The 24,025-nt window shown below is 33.8% G+C and overlaps 1 protein-coding gene across 5 annotated transcripts in view; it reads left to right on the top strand.

Moving 5' to 3' along the window:
* The window catches only part of PPHLN1 (periphilin 1), a 101,351-nt gene that overhangs the window by 47,992 nt on the left and 29,334 nt on the right, over positions 1-24,025 (top strand). For 3 of the 5 annotated variants that reach the window (XM_063115499.1, XM_063115497.1, XM_063115495.1), the window contains 4 exons: positions 2,051-2,107; positions 4,598-4,677; positions 7,020-7,139; positions 12,296-12,436. In XM_063115499.1, coding sequence (XP_062971569.1) covers positions 2,051-2,107; positions 4,598-4,677; positions 7,020-7,139; positions 12,296-12,436 — 398 coding nt within the window. The remainder of the gene's footprint in view (positions 1-2,050; positions 2,108-4,597; positions 4,678-7,019; positions 7,140-12,295; positions 12,437-24,025) is intronic. The other 2 variants (XM_063115498.1, XM_063115496.1) reach the window with 1 other exon arrangement.

Here is a 24,025-nt window from a genome sequence, read left to right as displayed (position 1 = left end):
ACTTACACTTGTTGCATCTCTGACTTTCTAAAGATGGATGTTGGGGGAAGCAGAGGTGGTGCAAAGCTTTCTCTATGCCTCTGTTTCTTTCTTTTATCATTTTTTGGTGTTTTAAACACAAGAACATATTTCTTGTTTCTCTCCATTTTTTTCTTTTATACTTTCTTGAATAAACCAGTAGATCTCTGGGAAATCAAGTTTTTCCTAACCAAGAGCTCTAAATTCTCTTATCTTCACCCGTGATCCAGAAAACAGATGATTTCTGTCTCTGTTTATAATTTCTCAGCTGTTAAAGAAGAAATGAATTTACTATGTCTGCTGTGAAGTTGGTTTCCTGATCGGACTTTCATTCAAAAGTATCTGTTTTGTCCTTATTAGCTAAGCACTGTACCGAGAATTCAATAGTCTGTAAGACGTAGCCCCTAACTTTATCATCTCTAATGATGACTTGTATTTTTTTTTTTTTTTTTCCTATAGTGTCCTTTGTTCCTACATGGGTTATTGGTAATGAATAGCACTTGATAGGGTTGGATGAATCTGGTTAAGCTCATCATTGCTTTCAGCAAGAAAAAATATCAGGAAGAAAGTATTTTTTTGAAAGAGCATATGATGAGATTTGCATTCAGCCTTTATATTAAAGATACCAAATATTGTGAAACTCTTGTAGAACTTCCTTAATGTTTTTTGGAACACAAAGCTACTGCTTCAGCTTTTGATTTCACCTCAATGGGAAAAACTTTATACCTGGTGTATGGAAATTGAAATTCTTTTTCATTTTCTTCTTCCCCATTTATTCTTTCACTTACCAATATGTAGACATGGATTTTTGTTTGTTTTTTGGCAGCTGGCCAGTATGGGGATCTGAACCTGTGACCTTGGTGTTACAGCAGCATGCTCTAACCAGCCAGCCCTAGACATGGATTTTGAATTCTGTACTTTGACTTTCAGGATTTTTCATTCCTGGTTTCCTTCCTCCATCCTATTTTAGAACTCATTTTCTTTAGCAAGTCATAACAATGGCAGGAATGTTTTGAGTCGTTTTCTGCTCTCAAGCAGAGAGTTAGTGTCTGCTTATAAGATCATGTGTGAAATGAATTTAAGGTGATGGCTAAATAGCTAAAGAGTAGCATACTATCAGTTAGAATGTAGAATAGTGAATGAAAGAGGCAGGTGTGAGAGACATTTATATTCATAGTGTTGGTTGGAGCCAAGTATGAATAGCAGAGCAAAAAGGATTGAGATTAGGAGGAACACTCACATTTAGGGAACAACAAGCAACAACAACAACAACAACAAAAAAAAAACAGAAAGGTGTAGTTAGGAAGATGTAGAGGAACAGGATAACAAAAGCATAAAACCAAATGGTAAAATATACAGAAAAACTTGTTTATAAATCATTGGCATGCTATAGTAAAGGATGAGAAGAATGAGACCTTTAGTTTTAATGAGCAGATAAGGGGAAACTCTGGCAACATGGATGGGAATCTGTAATTAAATGTGGTAATTCCTATAGTGTCTCTGAAACTTGAACTTGAAATCAGTAAACATACTCCCAGTGGGTGTGTTGGTAAATTGACTTTGTGGGGTTAAAAATACCTGATTTGTAGTGTTTGCTGATATCTGCAGAGTGAATATTCCCATCATGGTTGATTTCTAGCTACCAATGTGGAGTAACTGAATACAAAGTTTGGAAGAGATACATGCAGACTCTCATTAGCAAATATAGGCAAATATGAGTCTTCTCTTCAGCTTCCAGTGTCTTACCTTAGTGTGATCTTTTTCTCATTTCCTTCTTCCCATGCTGTCCTTGACTGGCCTCATTTTAACACTTCCCAGTTAGCTTCTGGCCTTAAACAGAGATTTTCTCCTGTTCTTTTGTTTATTTCTCTTCAGTGGTGGTTGCTTAGGCAGCCCAACTTAAGGCAGGGAAGGAAAGAGTTCAGTCACTAGCAAATGCTCAGAAGTTCCTGTTCTTGTTGCTCCTACTTTTGGGTTCTTCTCTTGGGCACAGAGGTGCTGTGTTAATTCCTCCCTGCCCACATCTCCCTAGAGCCTGTGCGTGGTGGTGCCTCCTACAAACGGCAGAATGAAGGAAAGCCAGAAAGAGGTGAGTTTTGAGCTAGATTTTGATTTGGGGCTGTGAAGGGGTGGGGTGCTTGAATTGATAGAGGTTATGGAAATGGGACAATATGATTTAAGTGTTCCAGTAGTGTATTGTTGGAACCAGAGTTGAACAGCAGTAGACCCCGGTAGTAGGATTTGGGGAGATACGTGGGTTGGTTGTCTGGGCTAGCCATTCTTGGTCAACCCATAAGAGGCTGAGATCTGTAGAATAGTCAGGCCATTGGCAGATAGGACTTGACAAAAGTAGAATCAAGGGATTTCGATTTACCTCTTCTGAGCTCTTTGTGCTGCCATCTGTATCTTCTTTTTCTTTGTCCTTTGCTTCTTGCCTGTCCCTCCCATTCATGTAACAGCTGTATATGAATGTATTTGGTTATATGATAACCCCACTGCCCTACTTTGTAATGTTCCTTTGCTTCTGCACTCTGAGATTGGTTGATATCTGCTTCAGTTTGCCTTTGAGCAGCTAAAATCAGGAAAGGTCCTAAGACTACATTTGGGGACCTTACTTGGTATAACTGCAGTACTGATGTACTATTTGGAAAGGAAATGCTAAGTAAGACATTAACAGCTGCTTATGACAGGTTTTTTTTCCTTATGTCTAGCTAATATGTGCTAGAATTGAGACTGCAATTATTTATTTAATTAACGTAGTGTGCTATACTGATTGGTCCAGCACCTCATCTTCTTTGAAGATATTGCTTATCTGAATAGGATGGAGAGGTCATTGCATCCTAAGGTTAGAAAAATAATATTCATCTTTTAATTTAATTTTTGAGTGCCTGCTCTTTAAGGACTCTAGCTAGCTAAGTACGCTGTAGCTATTCAGAAATGAATAAGTTGTGATATTTGTTTCTCTAGGAGCTTTTGGTGTAGTGGGATAGACTGACACTATCACTATACAATATGGAATTTGCCATATACAATAAGGAATGACTAATCATGTTCTTGGTCATTTGGGGATGTATCTTTGTTTTTAATATTTTAAGGTCTATAAAAAATTTTAAACTTGCTTAGTGCCTCTTATGGTACCACAAATTAAAAGATTCTAGGGTTATATCTTTTGTAAAATTGCTGGAGCTTCAAAATTGTAATAATCAGCCCAAGAGCAGGTGTTCTCAACCTCAGCACTATTGACATTTGAGGCTGGATAATTCTTTGTTATGGGGGGCTAGCCCCTGTAACAGGATGTTTAGCAGCATCCCTGGTCTCTACTTTACTATGTGACAGTGGCATTCTCCCACTTGTGTCTATCAAAAATATCTTCATATACTGCTGGATTTCTCTGGAGGGGAGAGGTGTGAAATTGTTAAGAACCACTGGTCTAGAGAAAGCCTTTTGAGTCTGCAGTATATTGGGAAGAGGTGTTATTCACCACTGCCCCAGGTGGTCGGAAGCCCTTGAGGCTCCAAGCCCTTAGCTGTCTTGGCTGGCTGTGGGGCAGGAAGAGCTTAAGAGGCTTTTTGACTGAAGCTGGCTTTGCCTCAGTTTCAAGATCGGTTTGTCTCTGCTTTTGCTCTTGACTGCTTTTCTGGCCTTAACCGACTGTCTAGTCTTGACCAGCTTCCGTGTGACTCCAAACCTGGTGCCACTTTCACCTCTTCTCCATGTTATTAATTGTTGTAGTTTTTCTGGCAATTAAAAGCAGAGGATCGTATGTTATATTTGATACATACAGGCAATTTAATGAAGTGTGTTCTATCAGTAACAGCTTACTGTTACTAATATTTAAGGTTATGTTTAACTAAATCTATTTTTTGGTTGTTGTTGCACTTGCTAAAGTAATATTGTTTAAGTGTATTTTCTTGCTTAAGTTTCTGTAAAAAATGGTATACATACAGCACTAGGATTGTCAGAAATGACTAAAGAGAAAGGTTACCGACCTTATCTCATACAGATTTATTTTTAAACATTTAACAAATATTTGGGTATTCATTCATGTCAGGCACTGGATTAGTGCTCTGAGTTATAGTTTTCTAATTTTATTTTTTAAACGGTCTAAACATTTCAGGAATGTCTGTTAAATTTCCTATATATCTCTCTCCTTAAGTTATCCCTTAATTAGCTAGTTTTTTTTTTTTGTGGTATCTATATGATAACTATCCGTGTATTTTTATTGTGATATATTAAAAGTTGGCACTTAGGAACATGGAAGAGAAAGCATTCATGATTTAAAAGTGTGTTTTGCCTTTCTCAAGGTCGTCTTTGTTGCTCCATGTTTGCTAATGAGCATTGGTGTGGTATAGATTGCCATATATGATATTCTTTGGTTCTGGATTATTTCACATTTTTGATGGTGCCCAGCCTTTAAGAGAGATAAATAGTTTTACATATTAACATATAATTTAATAATGCAATGAAAAGTTGCAGTACTAAAATAAGTATATGACACCCCTTTATTAATTCAGTTACAAAAATCACTTAATTAAAAATAAATGATCTAGAAAATTGTATCTTATGTTTTCTTATATAGGTAAAGAGAGACCTGTCCAGTCTTTGAAAACATCAAGAGACACTTCGCCCTCAAGTTCTTCAGCAGTTCCTTCATCAAAGGTTTGTTGTATTTCTAAAATCAAAGAAGAATTACAAAGCAGAGATGGACTGTCTCGCACAGATGCTTTTATTCTTTGTTGTCATATCTATGGGGCTAACTTGCTTCATTTGAAAACTTGAATTTTAGTAACCACAACTTGGAAGTAGCCACCAGAATAAATGAGCAGTTTTCTCATAGAACTTTTTCCACAGATGATGCTAAAATTAGTACTTACTGCTGTAGTCCTTGCTCATCTTGACCATAACAAGGTGGGAATAAATATTCACATGGGCATATTTGGTAGATTGTACTTTTATTTTGGGAGTTGGGGCATAGACAGAGACCTAATATTTATTATATAACTACTTGATTCCAGATGCTATATTAAGTATTTTCTTCACTTATTACTTCATACAGAAATTCTATGATATAAATGGGAATATATCTCCCATTCTATAGTAGAGTGAAGGCTCAGAAGTTAAACGATTTTCTCAGCTACTCTTTACTATATTATTTTTCTCATTCTTACCTTCCCAGTATCTTAGATATTGCTCTTTTCATCTGTTCTCTTCAGTTAGAGATACTCTTCACAGTTCTCCCACCCCTTCTCTTGGCCGTAACTGTTGTTACTTGTCTACTTTTTGTTCTTCTTTTATATTTTTGGCTTTTCAGCAAGAGTAGATATCATCTGGCAATCTGTGCTGGGTGTTCAGGGGGCAGCTGCTTCTCTGCCATAGAGGGAAAAAAAAGTTTCTTTGTGACAACTTGTATCTTTGGATATTTTCCAGAAATCTGAGGGTTCTAGAATTCTGGGTTTTGAAAAACAAAGATTAGTTGGATTTCTTTGGTTCTGTCTTAACCATGTCAATCATGCTTTACTCCCCTGAAAGACTGGCTTGTTTTTTTTTTTTTGGTCAGGTAATAACTGAAAAAGAGCAAATAGTACCTGCCTATTTAAATTACCATAAAAATTTATATTATTATATATGAAATATTAATTTCCCTTGAAATATAACCTGTCTGAATATAAGTAACAGTATAGGACTTTGTGCTACATGTTAAAATATATTTAAAGGGAAACCACAATAATGGATTTTAGCTGTTTTTGTCTGATAGTTTCACATAGATATTTGCAGTTTTGTATATACACCATACGTTGTAAAATGGACTCAGAATATCAGAATTGTGATCTATAATTATTTTATGTATTAGTCAAGTGTCCTTTGCCCATGGTCACATGATAGCTGTGGGAAACTTTATTACTCATATTTCCTGATTTAGTGAAGCATTTTTTCTTATAAACATTATGGCTGCCCTCATGTAGGAGTACTTTTTCAGAGCTTATTTGCTGCTGTTAGAAGTTAGTTCCTGGGGCTGGCTAGTTAGCTCAGTTGGTCAGAGCGTGGTGCTGATGAATAACACCTAGGTCCAGGGTTTGATCCCTGTACTGGCCATCCAAAAAAAAAAAAAGAGCATAGTTAGTTTCAAATGATAGTTTTTCAAGTCTAGATTTAATGACAGATGAATAGAAGTTATAGTAGACCTTTGCTTCATTCTTCACTAGAAATAGCTCATATAAATATCTGTTTTGTTTTTGCTCTATAACTTTCAGTTAAACATATACCTCCTCCCGTAAAAACAAAACAGCATGGACTGTACATTTTTTTCTCAGATACATTTGTGTTTGTGTGTTTTCTTCTTCTAACTTACTTTTTTTTTTAACCTTATATTACTTAGTAATAATAAAAGTATTACTCATAATGCCTTTTTAACCTTATATAGGGGCAGGGCTTTGGAGTGAGGTATTTAGGCTTCAAAGCTCCATACCTTGTTTAGTATTGTATATGGTTAGAGAAAGGTTGTAGTAATAGGATTAAAAATAAAATTCGTTTAAAAATTTTGTGTAAGAAGTAGGATTTACATAATTTATTACAGCTTATAAAGTAGCATATCTGAACTTTTGTGTTAATTAGGAATTTACCTTAATGTAATTTTGGCATCATTTATTTTCATTGAATATAATTAAAGTTGCAAAGTTGAAATCAGTGTTCTGTCTTTTATATTCTAAATATAATCAGTATATGAGTTAATTGTCAGTATCTTTTGCTTTATTCCTTAGATCAATTTCTGAAGTTTTATGTAAATGAAATTGAGTTAGATCTAGTCTATATGTCTGAAAGGAATTGCTACTTAAAGGAATCCTATGTGTAATATTTTTGAAGGAGCAAATAAAGAATATACCTGTTCTCTGTATAAATTTGAAGGCTTATATGATTTTAAATGTGAATGGGGTGTACTTGATATATTTGAATTTTAAAAGCCCTTGAGAATTGTAACAGAAATGTTCTTTTGTTTTTATTAGGTGTTAGACAAACCCAGTAGGCTCACTGAAAAGGAGCTTGCTGAAGCTGCAAGCAAGTGGGCTGCTGAAAAGCTAGAGAAGTCAGATGAAAGTAACTTGCCCGAAATTTCTGAGTATGAGGTAAGGTATAGTTTCTCCTTTATGTTTCAAATCTGAATGTTTTGTCTGGATTTTAAATAATGAGTGGAAAGTACTTGGTTTGTTCTAGTACTTCAAAATATATTTGGGGGAAATATCCTTATGGATTATAAAGTTTACCACACAGAGTAATAGTCTGTATATGAATGACTCTGAATTCAGTAATCACACTGTCTGAATGTCTCCACTAGTTTAGGAGTATAAGAATAGTACAAACATGGAGTATAAGAAAAATGCATTATTTATATACTACTTTTAATGGGCTTTGCTGTTAAAAGTATGTGAGGAAATCATGCTAAGCCAGTAGTCTTAAATCAATGAATTCAAAACAAAAATCTAATTTGACCTTGGATTGTGGGCTACGTTTACATTGTGTCCTATATTTTATGCAAATTACCTTATAAATATCCCAAAAAATACAGTTATGCATTGTTTGGGCTATCTGAGACCTTTGCTGAGTTTTAAGTACCCAAAAGATGGGAACATTTTTGGGTCCATAGAAAACTGTTTATGAAATGTATTAAAATATTTGAAAATGCACTGAAAAATTTCTGTATAACCTATAACATCTCTAAGAGATAAATGTAGAAATTTTATGGGCAAAATTAAGCTTTAGATTTAGGAATTGATATTAGAGGAGTTATTTTGGCATGATAGGCAGAGAATATAAAAATATCTGTGCCATGACAAATTATTTATATTTGAAGGAGAATTTTAACTTTTTGATATACTTTTGAATGACTTTTATGGAAGGTCCTTTGATAAAAAGGATCAAGCATTGAAATTTTATATAAAAATAATATACTTACCTTCATCTTCATATGCTGTGAAAAGATCCATTTCAAATTAACTAATGTACACTGGTCATAAAAAGTGCAAACCCTGTCAGAACTTACGTAAATAGAGCCTTTCTTTTTTAAAGTGCTGATCTGTCATTTAGATATCAATTTTTCTTAAGTAGGTCAAGATTTCCTTGTTATTGTAGCTGTAATAATAAATATGTATGTATATTCTTGAGTAAATGTATCAAAAACATCAAGCTGTCCCCCTTTGGTGCTTTTCCAGCACTGTTTAAAAGCATGAACAATACGGTAATATATTTAATAGGGTCATTTTGGTTATTTTCTTTAATAAATTAGAATAATTGTTTTTATATTAATAACAAATATGCATGCTTCAAACTTGCTATTTTGGAGTATTGATAATTTTTCTTGAAGTACTTAAAAACAAAAACCTTTGAAAAGACTAATTTCTTGTTTGCTTAATACTTTATCTACCATTAGCAGGGCTTTATGTGTATGTATATATAGGCTTCATTTATATATATATGCAAGGCTTTATTTATGCATATATGAATATTAATAGTATATTCATCCTCCCCTCCCCATCATTTTTGTATCTCTTAATTTCTTACAAAATTTTATTTTCTGTCTTTCTCAGATTTTAAATATTCTACTTATGTTCTCTCATTGCTTGAATGGATCTTGACACTAAATAGTCAGTGAGTGACATTGGGTCTAGGAAGACTTTTTTTAACCTCTCTGTTTTTTCTCTAAAACTTGTCCAGAATTTGCTAGATTTTGAATTAATGAAAAGAAAATTAGCTAAAAATCTATATAAGTGGAGTCACAGGTCAAACATGATCTTTTGTTGGATCAAAGGCAAGATATGTGAGGTAGAGTAGGACTGAGATTACCTTAGTATGTCTGTTACTTGATCTACATCATTAATGTTGAACAGCAGCATGAATTTTATACCATTATCCAAAATATTTTTCAAGTCAGATTGATACTTTTTCATACTGGAAATATAGCAGTTGAGAAAATTTTATGATACTCTTTGTAAACTTAGTCCTGCCATATCTTATTAATATTTTGTTGTTTGATAGTAACATTTGTTCTTGGGCTGTTGTTAGTTACTCATTTCAGTAATCCATGCTTTTTGGGAAATTACATTTTGGCTCTGGTCCTGTAAACTCTTATCTGATTTAACAGAATAACCCAGAGAGGAAAAAGGCCTTTGTCTGATGCAGAGAAAGAGTTCGGCATAGTACTGTTCATTTGTGAGTGTTTGTGCACAAGTATGCGCATATGTTTTAAAATCTAATTGTGGCAATATTTTATTTTTGTATTAGCTGTTTAAATAATGGTTTGCGTACTTCAGAAATATTGTGCAGACGTATTTTTATGAGTTGAGAGAGATTGAATGCCTCCTAGGTTTCCAGCTTATCTTCTCTTGCTGCCATCAGTAGGATTTTAAGCAGGTTGTTTGGAAGACCCTGTAGTTTATAGAAAGTCCAGTGAAATTAGAGATAAATTCAGTAATATGTTCAAATATTCACGCATGTTGTAGTTCATTTCTCTGTTCAGTTTGTACTTTTATCTTTTGGATTCTAATAGAGCATTTCCTAAAGTATATGGTAGGATAGTAATTCCTAAGGGTCTTAATAGTCTGAGGAAGAGAAAAAAGATCCTATTATCAAGTATGTTTGGGTAATGCAAGATTTAAAAACAGTAGGTTGGTTTTGACGTTTCAGCATTTTTTTCGGAGATTTTAATATATTAATATGCTCATCAGTGTTCTGTAAAAGGAGATTGAATAATAGAGTTTGCATAATTTACCAAACTTCTATGAAATTTTTTTCATAGTGTGTATTTTAGGATTAGTGTTTTAAGGCACAGATTGTCAGAGAAAAATACTCAGCATCTACTTGTGTCAAACACTGCAGTAGAGCCATCATCCCAGGCATCAAGGAGGTTGCAGTCAAGTTTTGTAGAGATATACATAATTACTATCCATAAGCAAATAGCAGTGAGAGTTTTGGTTTTGGCTATTAGAATGAAAAGCAGATGATTTAAGGCTATTAGAATGCCCCAACAGAGCAGGTCATTTTCTGCCATAGAAGAAAATTTTAACATTTCTCTTAATGTTTAAATGTGAAAATGTGACGTATGTTGTTTCCACATATAGGGTGTCATTTTCTGCTTCAGTGTCTCCTTTTTCTCTGTCCCCAGTCTAGAATGCCCATCTGACATGCTTCTCTTTCAAATTCATATTCATTCAGTGGAATCAATAGTGTTTGAGATAAGAAGACTCAAGATCTTTCTTGATTGTACTTTCTTCTCTTACCTATTGTAAAATTTTATGCTGCTTTGTATTTCACTAATGACCTTATTAAAAATTTGTATTAAAATTTTTTTTCTTGCCTAGCTATATATATATATTGAATGCATTTCAAGCACTTGCCTTGTTTTCCCTACAGTACCTTCGACAATATATGTCTAATTAATTGAACTAAATTTAATTGCTAATGAGCTTTTTTAGTGTAAATTATTTTTTTCATCTTTACTTGCTTTTTGTTTTCCAAAAACTCCTATCTGCCTCAATGTGCTTCTTAGGCTCACCAGTTTATATTTTTGTGTGTAGGCCTATGTTTTAGTCAGTTTTATGCTGCTGTAACAGAATCCATGAGACTGTGTAATTTACAAAGAACAGAAATTTATTTCTCACAATTCTGGAGGCTGGGAGATCCGAGATCAAGGTGCTGGCAGGCTTGACATCTAGTAAGGGCTGAATCTCCACTTCCAAAATGGTGCCTTGAACACTGCATCCTCTGGAAAGGAAGAACACTGTTCCTCACATAGCAGAAGAACGGAAGAGCAAAAAGAGAGAAAGCTCACTCCTGAGAGCCCTTTTTAAAAGACATTAAATCCACGCATGAGAGTAGAGCCTTTATTGGCCTAATCACCTCTAAAGGCCCCACTTCCCAATACCGTTACATTGGCCATTAAATTTCAACATGAGTTTTGGAGGGGACAAACATCCAAACCATAGCAGCGTAGAATTATAACAAAGCCTGAAATTTCTATTTGGAGTATGTAATAAACTTCAACAGCTCTTTTTTTTTTTTTTTTTTTTGGATTAACTAAAATGGAATCTAGTGGCAGAATTATTTTGATCTTGGGGTAGTCAGAACACTGGTAGTATAAATAATCTAACTACCTTGGCCTCTATTCAAAACTAATTGTCATATACCACCAGGAATATTCTCTTGTTACTGTACACCTCCATGTCCTACAGTCATGCTTCACCTGTATTCTTTGTGTAATTACCTTTTCTTTTAGGCTGCAAGGTTTCTTTCCAAGCAGCAGGGTAAGAAGAGAGATAATTTAGGAACTTACTGTGAGGGTTGGAGAATAATAATATAGATTGTAATGCCCTGGTGTTAGAAGCCTGATAGTGATATTGGAATTTATTTATTAAACGATTCTTATTCTCTCAATTTAAATCCCTTAAAATATGTAACTCAGATTTGTAAAAACAGATTTTTCTATATTAGGTAATGCACGTATGTGTGGGAAATTCAAATGGCACCACAGTATTTACAACGTGTCCTTTCCATCCTACTCTTCGCTTCCAAGTTGTTCCTACTGAGGCGACTCCTTTTATCTTTTTTTTTTTCATAGATAGTATCCTTCTAGAAGTAGTCTATGCATATAAATGTATAAATGCATATACTCCCATTCTTAACCCCTCCTTTTTTGACATATTTGGCAGTAATTAGTAGTATATTACTAGTGAATAAATAAGTGATTGTTTATTTACTATTGAATTGTTGCTCTCAAGAAGAAGTGATCATTATCGCTTTGTGGGATTGTTTTCTTCTTAATGATTTCAGTAAACTCTTAGGCTGTGGGAGCAAGGTGTTTCCATTTCTGACAGTAGAATCCTTTCCCACGTTCCCTTTTAATATATTCCTTTATGTGTACAAACACTTCTCTCTCATTTCCAACTGGACTTTTTCTCCTCAGTGTTCTGTAAATTGCTTAAGGAATAGTCATGGGACAAAACCTTCTAGCTGTATCTCAGTGTAGTGTGAAATATAATTTTGGAATGGACTAAGCCTAGAAGCATTATCTTACCTAAAAATTTTTTAAAAAGTAGCAGTCATTCCCTTTTAAATCCTCTTCACATATGCTTATTATGCATAATGAAATTGAAGGAGTTTTCTTTTCTCCAAACAGGTTAAACCTAGCAGTTTCTCTTAATGTAACTGTGAATTAGTGCCTATACATAGCCATCTGAAATACTGTATGTCCTTTAAAAAAGTAATTAAAGACTTCTAAATCTTTTTCAAGGCGGGATCTACAGCACCATTGTTCATTGACCAGCCAGAAGAACCTGAGTCAAATGCAAAAGATGGCATAGAATTATATAAAGACAGTCAGCTAAGCGGTCGCTCGAAAGCAATAGCGTCAAAAACCAAAGAGATTGAACAGGTGAGAATCCAGTCTTCTCAAAGTATATAATCTTTTGTTCATATCACTTTGCATGTAAATATTTATTGAGTAAATTGCTTTATTTGTCTTTTTCCACTTGCGACTCTGAAATTACAGTTTTAAAAATTGTAAAAATTCTGTGAGTTGATTTCGCAGTCATTTGATCAATGTGGTCGCATCACTGTTTATTTTTAAAGAGCAAGCTTCGTTTTTACAGAATATTGATATTCTAGTTAGCATGAATCAATTATAAAACTGTTAAACTTAATAGGATGGTATGGAAGAAATATTAAATACACCAGAATGTTAGCACATATTATTTTTGAATATTGGGATTTCAGATGTTTCTTATGTTTTTCATTATACTTTTAACCATTTTCCAAATAGCAAAAAAAAAAAAAGGGGTGTGTGTGTGTTAATTAAATCTAGCTTTTTAGTGACGTTACTATGAAAAGTAGGATCTAGTTTTTGATATGGAACTTTTACATACCTCATAGGGTATTATCATTTTATGAAGATTAAATTAATTAAATATGAAAGGGCTTTATAAAATGTAAAATGTCCTGTAGTACTTATTTTTGATGTTGTTAGTACTCTTCAGTGCTTTGAATATATGTCATTACATTGTTATATACTCTTCTAAAAACTACTGGAAATTAAGAATAAAATTAAGTTTTTTCAAGTGCTGTCCAGTTTTGACATCAGTTAAAATTTGCTTCCCCTGGTTGGATAGGGAATGATCTCTATTAAATCCTAGATGTGATTGTGTATCCTCTGCTGATGTCACATCAATGGCAAAAGATAAGAACCAGGGTAGGAAATTTGTCACGCAGACCAGTAGAGTTTCATAATGAAAGTGGTTGTCAGAATCATATGCTTAGAGGAAGCAGTATAAGGATAATGGAGACTGAGAAAATCCTGTTTGATTTGGTGATGTGGAGGTGATTGGTGCCCTTCAAGATATTAATTAAATGAGAGCATGAATAAGAGGTTTGCTCACTAGATGTATCTTCAACATGATATATAAATGGTATTACCCGATATAAAATTACTGTCCTTCTGTCTTTGTACGCTAATTTTATTTTGTAGCTTTTTAAAAAATCACTTAGCATATGTTTTTGTTTCCTTGTTTCCCCTTATCATAATGGAGACTCCACCATGAGAGCAAAGATTTTGTTTTGCTTACTGCTCTATCTCCATCACAAAGAATAATGATTGGTGTGTAGCAGCTCACAAAAAATATTGTTGGATGGCTGATGGATGAAGTTATAAACATGAAAGTAACCTTTGAGTAGTCCCTGAGTTACTTGAAATCAGAGACTGCATCTTAACCTGACCACTTGACACAGTGCCTAGGCCTAGTTAGCACTTCTTGATAAGTGTTTGTTGAATGAATAAATGATTTAATGTTACTTCTCTTTCCCCTTAGTTGCAGTTTTTTTCCAATCTCTTTATTGTAACTTACACATTATAATTGTACATACTTATGGGGTACAGTCTGATATTTTGATACGTATATATGTTGTATAATAATTGGGTAAGGGTAGTTAATATATCAGTCACCTCCATTTATCATTTCTTTGTGGCAAAAACATTCAAAAACCTCTCCTCTAGCTATTATGTAATATTCAGAACTTAACTGTCAACAATAGAATCACAGTTCTTAAAAGGAGAGGTTTTCTTAAGAATATAACTGGTAGAAAAACGACTGAAATAACAGATTAAGGGGTATTTTCGGTTGCCATTTGTTAATATTTCCACTGTCTCCTCTTATTATTCATATTTAATCTATTTGATCTTGAGAAAGTGGATTACTAGTTAGATGTACAGCCTAACTTAGCAGTTCACACATAAAATTATTTAGCATTAAGTCAGTTTTTAATAGTACTTTATGAAAACCTATATATGATCTACAAGTATGACTGTATTTCTGTTTTAATCTATTCATTGTTCACGCACATGAAAAAGCTGACACTAAAGCATATTGAGATTATTACAGCAAGGACAGATGACCTAAAGGAAGAAAAATAAATATAAGAGGGAATTATTATATTCTGATGTTACTAGAGAAATAATCATTATTAGAAGTGCTATAAAATAGAAAACTTGATGTTAAACATTGGAATGTAATTACTCTGTTTTTGCCAGAATACTTTAGTAGTCATATATTGGCAAGAGATCAAACCAAAAAAGCCCCCCAAATGTCAGAAATCTAGTAAATAATGATAGATAATCATTTTATCAATTCATAGCTAAAATTTATAGTAATTTCTGAAAATGAAAAAGTGGTTTTAAAGGTTTGGGTTTTTTTTTCCAACTTTGACTTGAACTTTTTTTACACATTTTATTTTTAGAGATTAAATACCGAATTGATAGGGAAATTATAAAGGTTTGAGAAAGCTAGGCAGTAGTTACACAGGTGTCCAGTAATTAATCTTTATATTTTTCCATGTACTTGATATATTTTGTAACTTTAAAAAATGGATAATACAAAAAAGCCCTGTATAGATGAGACCAACAAAGTAAGCTAGGATAATGTAGAGATGTAAATATTATTATAATACCCAAGCTGCTTTTTCTCCCTATTTCATCAAGTGCAGTATGTTCAGGTATCTTGTAAAGATGTTACAATATGTAAATTTTTGAGGGTTTCTATAAGTTAGGTCCCTCAGCTAATGAATCCCAAGAAAGTCATTAATTTGAGGCAGTATTGCAATATAAAATAAACTAAATCTCCAGGCCAAAATTTGGTTTAATTCAGAATGCCCACAGATACAGCTGTTCCTTGATGTTTAATGGCATGAATGTAGAGGTAGGTAGATTGTATCAGAATCAACTCAGTGAGGGGGACAAATCTGTGTCTTTGGCCATAATGTCATCTTCTCATCCTTGGGCACGTAAGATTTCTGTTAGGGTTAGGGGTGTAGGTGATTTTTGGAAAAGCCCCAGGTTATAATCAGACATGGCAGAGAACCACTAGTCTAAAATTTTTAATCTAGAAAACATCAAGTCACATCTCTGAAATATTGTATTGCTAGAGATGAATCATTTTGAATCATCCCACATTTACTTGAATGTCCTTTGGTGGATATGATCTACTGTATTACCACAGCACATTTAGCCTCTTATGCTTTGGATTCTAGGGTGTATCTTCTTATCTCATTTCCCCAGATTATCTCCTGTTACTCAAGTTGGACCATCTTTTATATATTGGACTATTTCCTAGGCTTCCTGGTTGCAGAACTTAGAGAGGCAAATTTCAGAATTTCTCCTTGCTATCATTATACTAATTCCTAGAGAAAAATAGCCTACAAAATTATGAGTCCTACTCTGCTTCAGGTGTTTGGTGTTGATTCCTGCAAGCCCTCGCATACCTGCTTTTAGTGACTTGAAGGTGTATCCCACTACTTGCTGTTTTACTAATGAGAAATCTTATCTTTTCCAAAATTGTCATTTTGAAAGAACCACACAAATTGAAATCCTCCTTCATTGCATACCTGTCTTCCTTCTATTGCACCTCCAGTGATAAAATAATACTTAAGTCTTCGAAACTTTCTAGTATTTAATATTTGCAGGGTCTTTATATTTTAATAAAATTGTGCTTAGGGCCGCCCCGTGGCTCACTCAGGAGAGTGCAGCGCTGGTAGCGCTGAGGCTCCGGGTTCGGATCCTATATAGGGATGGCCGGTGTGCTCACTAGCTGAGTGTGGTGCAGACAACACCGTGTCGAGGGTTGCGATCCCCTTACCGGTCAGGGGGAAAAAAAAAAGTGCTTAGATGTCTGTCAATGAGATCCTCTATTTTCTTTTTTTCCGTGGCTGACTGGTACAGGGATCCAAACCCTTGACCTTGGTGTTGTAACACTGCGCTCCAACCAACTGAAGATCCTTTATTTTCTTGGAGTCCTGGGTCTCTTTGTAATTCCCTACTGGCAAGATATACATTAAATTCTTCTTTTTATTTCTTCAGGTGGAATTAGTTAATCTGAGTAGATCTGGGTGTGTGCGTGTGCGTCCGTGTGTGTGTATGCATGTGCACGTATATCATATGACTAAGAGTGTTAGGTTGGCTAAATCCCCCTAAAGGCATGATGAGTACCAGAGACGCAGTTACCTGATGAAACAACTATGAAGGATAGTTGGTAAATAGCTGGGGTTTACTGGGATATTTTGCTGTGCAAACTAGTCTTGCAAAAGGAGAACCTTCTATCTCTTCACCTTCAAACCACAGTGCTTATGTTTGATTCTCCATCTTTGTTGTACATCTGTGGAGCTTTTCAAAAGTAGAGCTTTATTAGATTTTAACCATAAATATTCTCATAAGTAGGTTATCAATGTTTCTCAAACTTTAATATGCACATAAATCACTTGGGGATATTGTTAAAATGCAGATTCTGACTCAGTAGATCTTGGATGGGGGCTTGAGATTTGGAATTTCTCACATGCTCCTTGGTAATACTAATTCTGCTAATTTATGGACCATATTTGAAGTGATAAGGAATTAGAAGGAAGTGACTTTTTTCTTAAATTCTTCTATTGTTTATTGCTGAAAGGTTGGGAACTATTACCACCTTAGTATTACGTTGGTAAGAGAAGTTCTATATATCTTTAATTGAGGTATAATTAATATATAATAAAATCCATAAGTCTTAAATATTCAGTTGGATGAGTTTTGATAGTTGTAACTCTATGTAAACATCATCCAAAACAAATATATATGAAAGTCTTTCTTTTCAGATATGAACAGTTAATTTTACGGACTGTATTAAGGCTATAAATTTCAAAAGCAGGTGTTCTGATTTGATGTTAAATGTCCTCCAGCCCATCCAGTGAGGGCTGCATTTTAGGTGATAACATACAAAAGCTTAAAATTCCAAAGACACAGGAGATCATGCAGTAAAAAGTTTTCTTCTTACCCCATAACTCTCAGCTGCCCCGTTTCTTTCCCCAGTATACAGATATTCTGATGTGATAGGCATATGTTTGTATGCACAATGTTCTTATACACTATGCATGTATGTCCATACACACACATAAACCTGGATCATGGTTGATCTTGATGAGTAGAGATAAAAGTTGTTGTGTGAGAAGGTGGCCAGTTAGTTCAGTTGGTTAGAGCATGGTGTTGATAACACCAAGGTCCATCCAGGGTTCAAAACCTTACTGGCCAGCCACCAAGGTCCATCCAGGGTTCAAAAAAAAAGACAAAAAGTTGGTGTGAGTATGCGTCTATATCTCCATGTTATTTCTTTAAAAACAAATGCTGGCTGTGCTATGTACCCTGTTCAATACTTCTAGAAATCATTTCATATCAGTCCCCTATTAATAAATACGAGGGTACTTCAAAAGTTCAAGGAAAGGTTTTTATTACCTTTTAGTTCTATTTTTCTGTGAACTTTTTGAAGTACCCTAACTCTCTTATTAACCATGTTTTTAAATACAATTCCTCTTATTTCTCCACATTAAAAAAAAAAAAGGTGGGGCCGACCCGTGGCTCACTCGGTAGAGTGCGGTGCTGATAACACCAAGGCCCCGGGTTCGGATCCCATATACGGATGGCTGGTTCGCTCACTGGCTGAGTGTGGTGCTGACAACACCAAGTCAAGGGTTAAGATCCCCTTACCGGTCATCTTTAAAAAAAAAAAAAAAAAAAGGTGTGTATGTGTATTTTTTAAATAAAGCATTACATTTAAAAAGAGCAATTTTGGGAGATTTCAGTTTAATACTGTGGGTGTCACATTCCTTTGTTTGTGTCTTGTGATGTGCCGTGCATGTTTTAATTACATACTGCCTAAGAGGTCACCATAGTGCTTGCTAATAGATTCCTAAGTCCATGGATTTGGAGTCTATATGTTTTAAACACTTTTCATGATTCTAATAGTGAGCCAGGTTTGAGAATAATTTGAGTGTATGAGTTTTGCAGAGAATCTTAATTTCTTGCTTGTACCAATCACTGTCAACCTTTCTTAAAAATTATGTTAGTAAATACAATTAATAAAATCTAAACCAATACAATTGCAGGAGGTGCCTTAAAATATTTTTTGAATGCATTATTCCTGGTATTCTTCAAATAATAGAAAATTATCATTTGTAGAGGGAAAAGTTCATTTCTCCTTTCTTTTTTCTTTTTATTTGGTAGATAATAACTAAAAGAAGAAACATGAATTCATTTTTAAAACCTCTTTGGCTCTTTCCAAATACCATTTAACATAATGCTGTTTTATGAAAATGTTTATATTTCTATCTGTAAGTATGCTTCTGTTGAAAGGAGTGTTGATTATATATTTATCTGATAATTTATAGTAGACAGGAATCATTTTAGATACAGAGAAGATCCAACTGTGATGTTCTGTAACATAAGGAAATAGTACTTAGGGACACTTAATGAAGGAGATTGACTATTTTGGTTTTCTTTTCTTTCTTTTAACTTCAAAAGACTTAAACTGAATATATATTTATTTTAGTAAAGGCATTATTAATTATAGTCATAGCTATGCCAGCCTTGTCATATTGAAGAAATTGTATTTCTTAGCTATCAAGGAACTCCTTTCCTTACTGGAGGTAGCTAAGAAAAATCAAAATAATTCAGAAGTTATTTTGTTGCTTTTCTAGTCATTAGCTTACAGTTAATAAGATCCTACTGTAAGTTTAGATTAAGCTACTTAATATACTAATTTTTATTTTATTTTGAATTCTATATTGTAACTTTTTGTGACCATATGAGCTGCTTACTAGCTTTTTTTTCACTTTTCCCTCAAAATAAAGAGGTTGTAGTGAATAATCTTAGGTCCCTTTCTGATCCAAATCATACTAAAAATTAAAAGCTAAATATTGCTTCTTGTGTACACACTGTTATGTGTAGCTAATTTCCAATTTAACTCTAGAATTTTTAGTTTTTTTTTTTTTAACTCAATCAGTTTGTGCAGTTCTTATGTAACAACTAAGTAGTGTCTTAAAAAAATACCGTCATATGCCACTGTTATGTATCAATCAGTAATTAAAATTTGTTGAGTTAATGAATTGTGCAGAATATGTTTTTTTCTGTAAATAAGTTGTTAACACTTAATCAGTGTTGTAGCTGTGGCCCTCTCCTCTTCTTAGCAGTGTCTACTTTTTAACTGCTATTCATAGCCTGATTCCCAGTACTCTCACCAGCTCTTGTTCTTTCTCTTTCAAGACATAGTAAGCTGTTTTTGTTTTACTTTGAAAGTAAGGAGGCTAGAAGTAAAGATTGATTAAACGTGCAATCTTGAAAATGTTAACTGTTGTTGCAGACATGGAAAAGAATCAGCTTTTAGCATATGATAGATTAAAATGAAATTGTTTTCAAAGTAGTGACAGCTATATCTATTGCATGTGTATGATCTAAGCATTTCATGCTAACCTTACATAATAGAAACATTCTTTGTTTTTCCTTTTTATCAGAGCAAGTAACAAATGTTCTTAAAAGTGCAGCTCTCACCACTATCTTGTCTAGACATCAAGTCTACCCTACTGTATTTGACAGTCCATTTTTACCAACCACTTGTTAAGACCTTACTATGTAGATTTAGTAACATATACTCACATAAGATTTACCTGTGAAAAATCTGTATTCCCAAAACAAATTGAAAATAAATAGTTTCTTTTGGCCAAATTTCAAAGTTTTTGAAAGTTACAATTTACTAGTCAGATCTGGTCATACTGTTAGTACAGAAACTTGTTGCTGAAGTACAAGTGTAAAGTTTTCAATTTAAGGTAATTTCATCTTCCAGTTGTTTCTATAAGATAATTTGCATCATATTTAAAATGTCAAAATCAAATGTCTCAGCTTTTAAGTTTAAAGGTCAGTTGGTTATTTTATACCTAATATAAATCCATAAATAGGAAGTTTGATGACTGTGAAGGGATTATTTTTACATAAAATATAGTCAGTATAGATATCTTAATCCTTATAAGAGCCATGCTTAAAATGGTAGAAGAATCACGAGGGATGAAGCCATCTTAGGCCTTCTCCCTGGAGATGTAATCATTGAAACTAAAGTGCTCTGTTATAAAGCAGTTCTGATAAAGATGTTCGCCATGGCATAAGCCCAAGCATAAGCTTCATTTTCTTACCTCTCCTTCTTATCCACTGTCTACCAGTGTTTGATAAGGACTTTCTCTAGAAATTCCAAATTACTGTTCCTTGCTATTCACTTCCTCTCTTGTAAGTCAATTTAATTTAGTCTGTGAGTACGTTATGTTAAAGATACTTACAAATAGCATGGTATAGTGAACACTGGATGCTTCCTCTTAGTGTTCTAACCTCTTAGAGTCTTTTCCTCATTTGTTAAATGGGATTAATTATAGGTTCTCTCACAGAATTGACAACCTGCTGTATGGAAGAGCCTTTTCTATATTGAAAATCACCATACAAGTGGTTAGGTAGGATTAAGTAATACTTTGCTTGTTTCCTTGCAGCTTTGGAGTATTGACTACTTCTGAATTACTTCTTAGGAATATTTTATAACAAGTTTGCTATATAGGTTTTGTTCTGAGAGATGGTTTTCTCCATCAGTGTCAGGGTTTGGGCTGTTTGCCTCTTGTCTCTTTACTTGTGTTTTTTGTTTCTTCGTTTTCCTTCTCCCCCCCATTTCTAATTTGTTGAAAATAAAATGTAAACATTTACTATGAAATATTTTCCTTACTTGGGGGGACTTTGTGATTTTGCTTTCAAGTTTTCCATTTGGCTTGCTCTTTTTATCTTAATGTTTCTTATCTATTTTTCCAGATATAAGACATAGCATAAAAATATTAATGTTTCCTCCTCTTTAGAATTTCCTTCTCTCCCTCCCCATTTCTAAAGCATGAATTGTTCCCATATTATCATCCCCTTTGTCTGTCATTCCTCATTTTTAAGATAGGATTCCTGTCTTCTCTTAACTGATATTGTTCAATTCAGATATTGTGCCAAGAGAAAGCAAACTTGTATGTCATATATATATATATATATATATATACTCGTGCTGACTACAGTTACAGTGTGAGTTAATTGATATTCTCAGTTAAATTATAGAAGACATTTTAAGAATAACACTAAGAAAATCTTACGTTTCTACTTAAAGGTAACTTGTGAAACGTTAGAAGTGAGATTGCTTAGTGTCTGGTTTGTTGGGAGCTGATTATGTTGACATTAGGATTTCTTTGTTGTTTTTCTCCTCTTAGTCTTCTTCCTTTTTGTTTTTTTCCTTTCTGGGTTTTTTTTCTTTTTTCTTTTTTCTTTTTTTTAATAAAATGAGTAAATCATTATAGGAAATTGGACAGTACAGTATATATCATTTCTGTTTAGAATACATGTTTACTTGAATTAGCTAGGTGGGTATTGGTAGGTTTTTGGTCTGCCTTGAAGCTAAATCCTAAAATTTCTAATCCTGCAATTATCTGGACTTGGGAAAAAATGAGCAGTTTAGCATAATTTAATTTTCTGGTTAGCTGAAGTTCAATCATGCTAACCTCTGCTGTGTTCATTACTGTGCTCTACTTTTTAAAAAAATCACTTTTGTTTCACAATAGTCCTTTTATTTTTATAGTCATTAATACAAAATAGTAAAGTTCCTATGAATAAATGCATTTTTATTTCCTACCTGTTTAGGGAGCACTGCAAATGTTTAATTGTCAGTTAACAGTTTTCAGTTCTTTACTTTAGTAGTTTAACTTTCTATGCCATGCATGTACCACTTCTGAGAACAGTAAATGATCCTTTTTTGCTGTATTTTAAAAGCAGTTGTATTAGTAACAACTTTGTGAATAAATACTTAAAACTCAAGTAAAAAAATAAAAATTTAAAAATCACTTTTAATGATGTGTAACACAGAAGATCATTCAGAACATGATTGTTAACCTGAGTAATTTCTCACAAAGCAAACACTTGTGAAAACTACCATTCAAGGCAAAAAATAGAATATTCTTGCCATAGCCCAGCACCCCGGGAGTCTCTTCACAGCCCTTCCCAGTCACCATCCCCATCCCTTTCCCAAAGATAACTACTAAATTGATTCCTAACATTGTAGTCTAGTTTTGTCTGTTTTTGAACTTTATAAAGATAGAATCATATAGCATATACTATTTTATGTCTAATGTTTTTGTTCAACATTGTGTTTATGAGTTTCATCGATATTGTTACATGTGATATATTTCCTAATGGTTTTAATTTGCATTTCCCTGATTACTAACGATGCTAAGGACCTTTTCCTATGGTTATTGGCACGTTGCTATCCTCTTCTATAATGTGCATGTTGACATTCTTGCATTTTCCTTTTATTTTTATATTTTATTTTTTTGTTGATTAATAGGAGTTCTTTATATTTTCTGAATACAAGTTGGTTATATATGTTACAGATATCTTTTACCCATTGGTGGCTCGCTTCTTTTGATATCCTTGGAGGAATAAACATTCTTAATTTTAATGTAGTCCAGACTTTTAATTTCTCCCTTTTATTACTATTATTTGTCTCCTATTTAATATATCTTTCTCTTTTATTGTCTTCTAGAAGCTTCCTTGTTTTGTCTTTTACATTGAGTTATAATCCATCTGAAAACAATTTTACGTAGAGTATATATTAAATATAGCAGGGATCAAGTTTTATTTTCTTTCCATGTGGACATCCATTTGGCCTCAAATCATTTATTGAAAAGACCATATTTTCCTCACTGTTCTGCATTGACACCTGTATTATAAAGCAGGTGTTCATATATGTGTGAATCTGTTTCTGGACTCGATTCTATTCCATTTATCTGCTGATCTTTGCAGCAATACCACACCATCTTCATTAGTATAGCTTTATAAATAAGTCTTTATCCAGTAGAGAAAGTCCTCCCACCTTGTTCTTTTTCAAGGGTACCTGTACTTGGAGCTTGGAATTTCTGTAGAAATTTTAGAGTCAGTTTTTCAAGCTCTCAGATACAATAAACAAGCAAACCCTATTGAGACCATGACACAGAATCTCTGAAGAGGTTGCAGTTAAGGTGACAGCCAGGACTACAAAATTGACTGGAGCTGAAGGATCTATTGCCAAACTCACTCATGTGGCTGTCCAAACTCACTTATGTGGCTTTTGGCAGGAAGTTTCGGATTCTTGTCTTGTGGGCCTCTCCACAGGGGATGCTCATGACATGGCCTACCCTAGAGTGAGTAACCTAAAAGTGACAAAAGAGAGCAGTGGCTTACTGCTTTTTATGGTCTAGCCTTTAGGTCACATGTCATCACTTCTGCCTTGTTCTATTCATGAGAAGTGAGTCACTAAGCCCAGCCTAGATTCAATGGGAAGGGATTACACCAGGATGTAAATACTGGGAGATAGGGATCATTGGAGACTATCTTGGGAGTTAGCTGTCACATCTCCCATGATCAGCGTTACCTGATGTTACCAGGTTTATTAGTCTTTTCAAAGTACTAATTTGGTTTTGTTGATCTCTTTCTTGTTTTACATTTTATTTTTCATTAAATTCTGTCTTTATCTTTATTATTTTCTTTCCTTCTTTTTTGGGTTAAATTCGCTGTTTTTAAAAAAATTCTTGAGCTAGATACTTATTGATTTGCAGCTTTTCTTTCTTCCAAATTTTGATATGG

Source organism: Cynocephalus volans, chromosome 12, assembly GCF_027409185.1.
Source record: "Cynocephalus volans isolate mCynVol1 chromosome 12, mCynVol1.pri, whole genome shotgun sequence".
Classification (NCBI taxonomy): Eukaryota; Metazoa; Chordata; class Mammalia; order Dermoptera; family Cynocephalidae; genus Cynocephalus; species Cynocephalus volans.
This window is presented reverse-complemented; position numbering and strand designations above follow the sequence as displayed.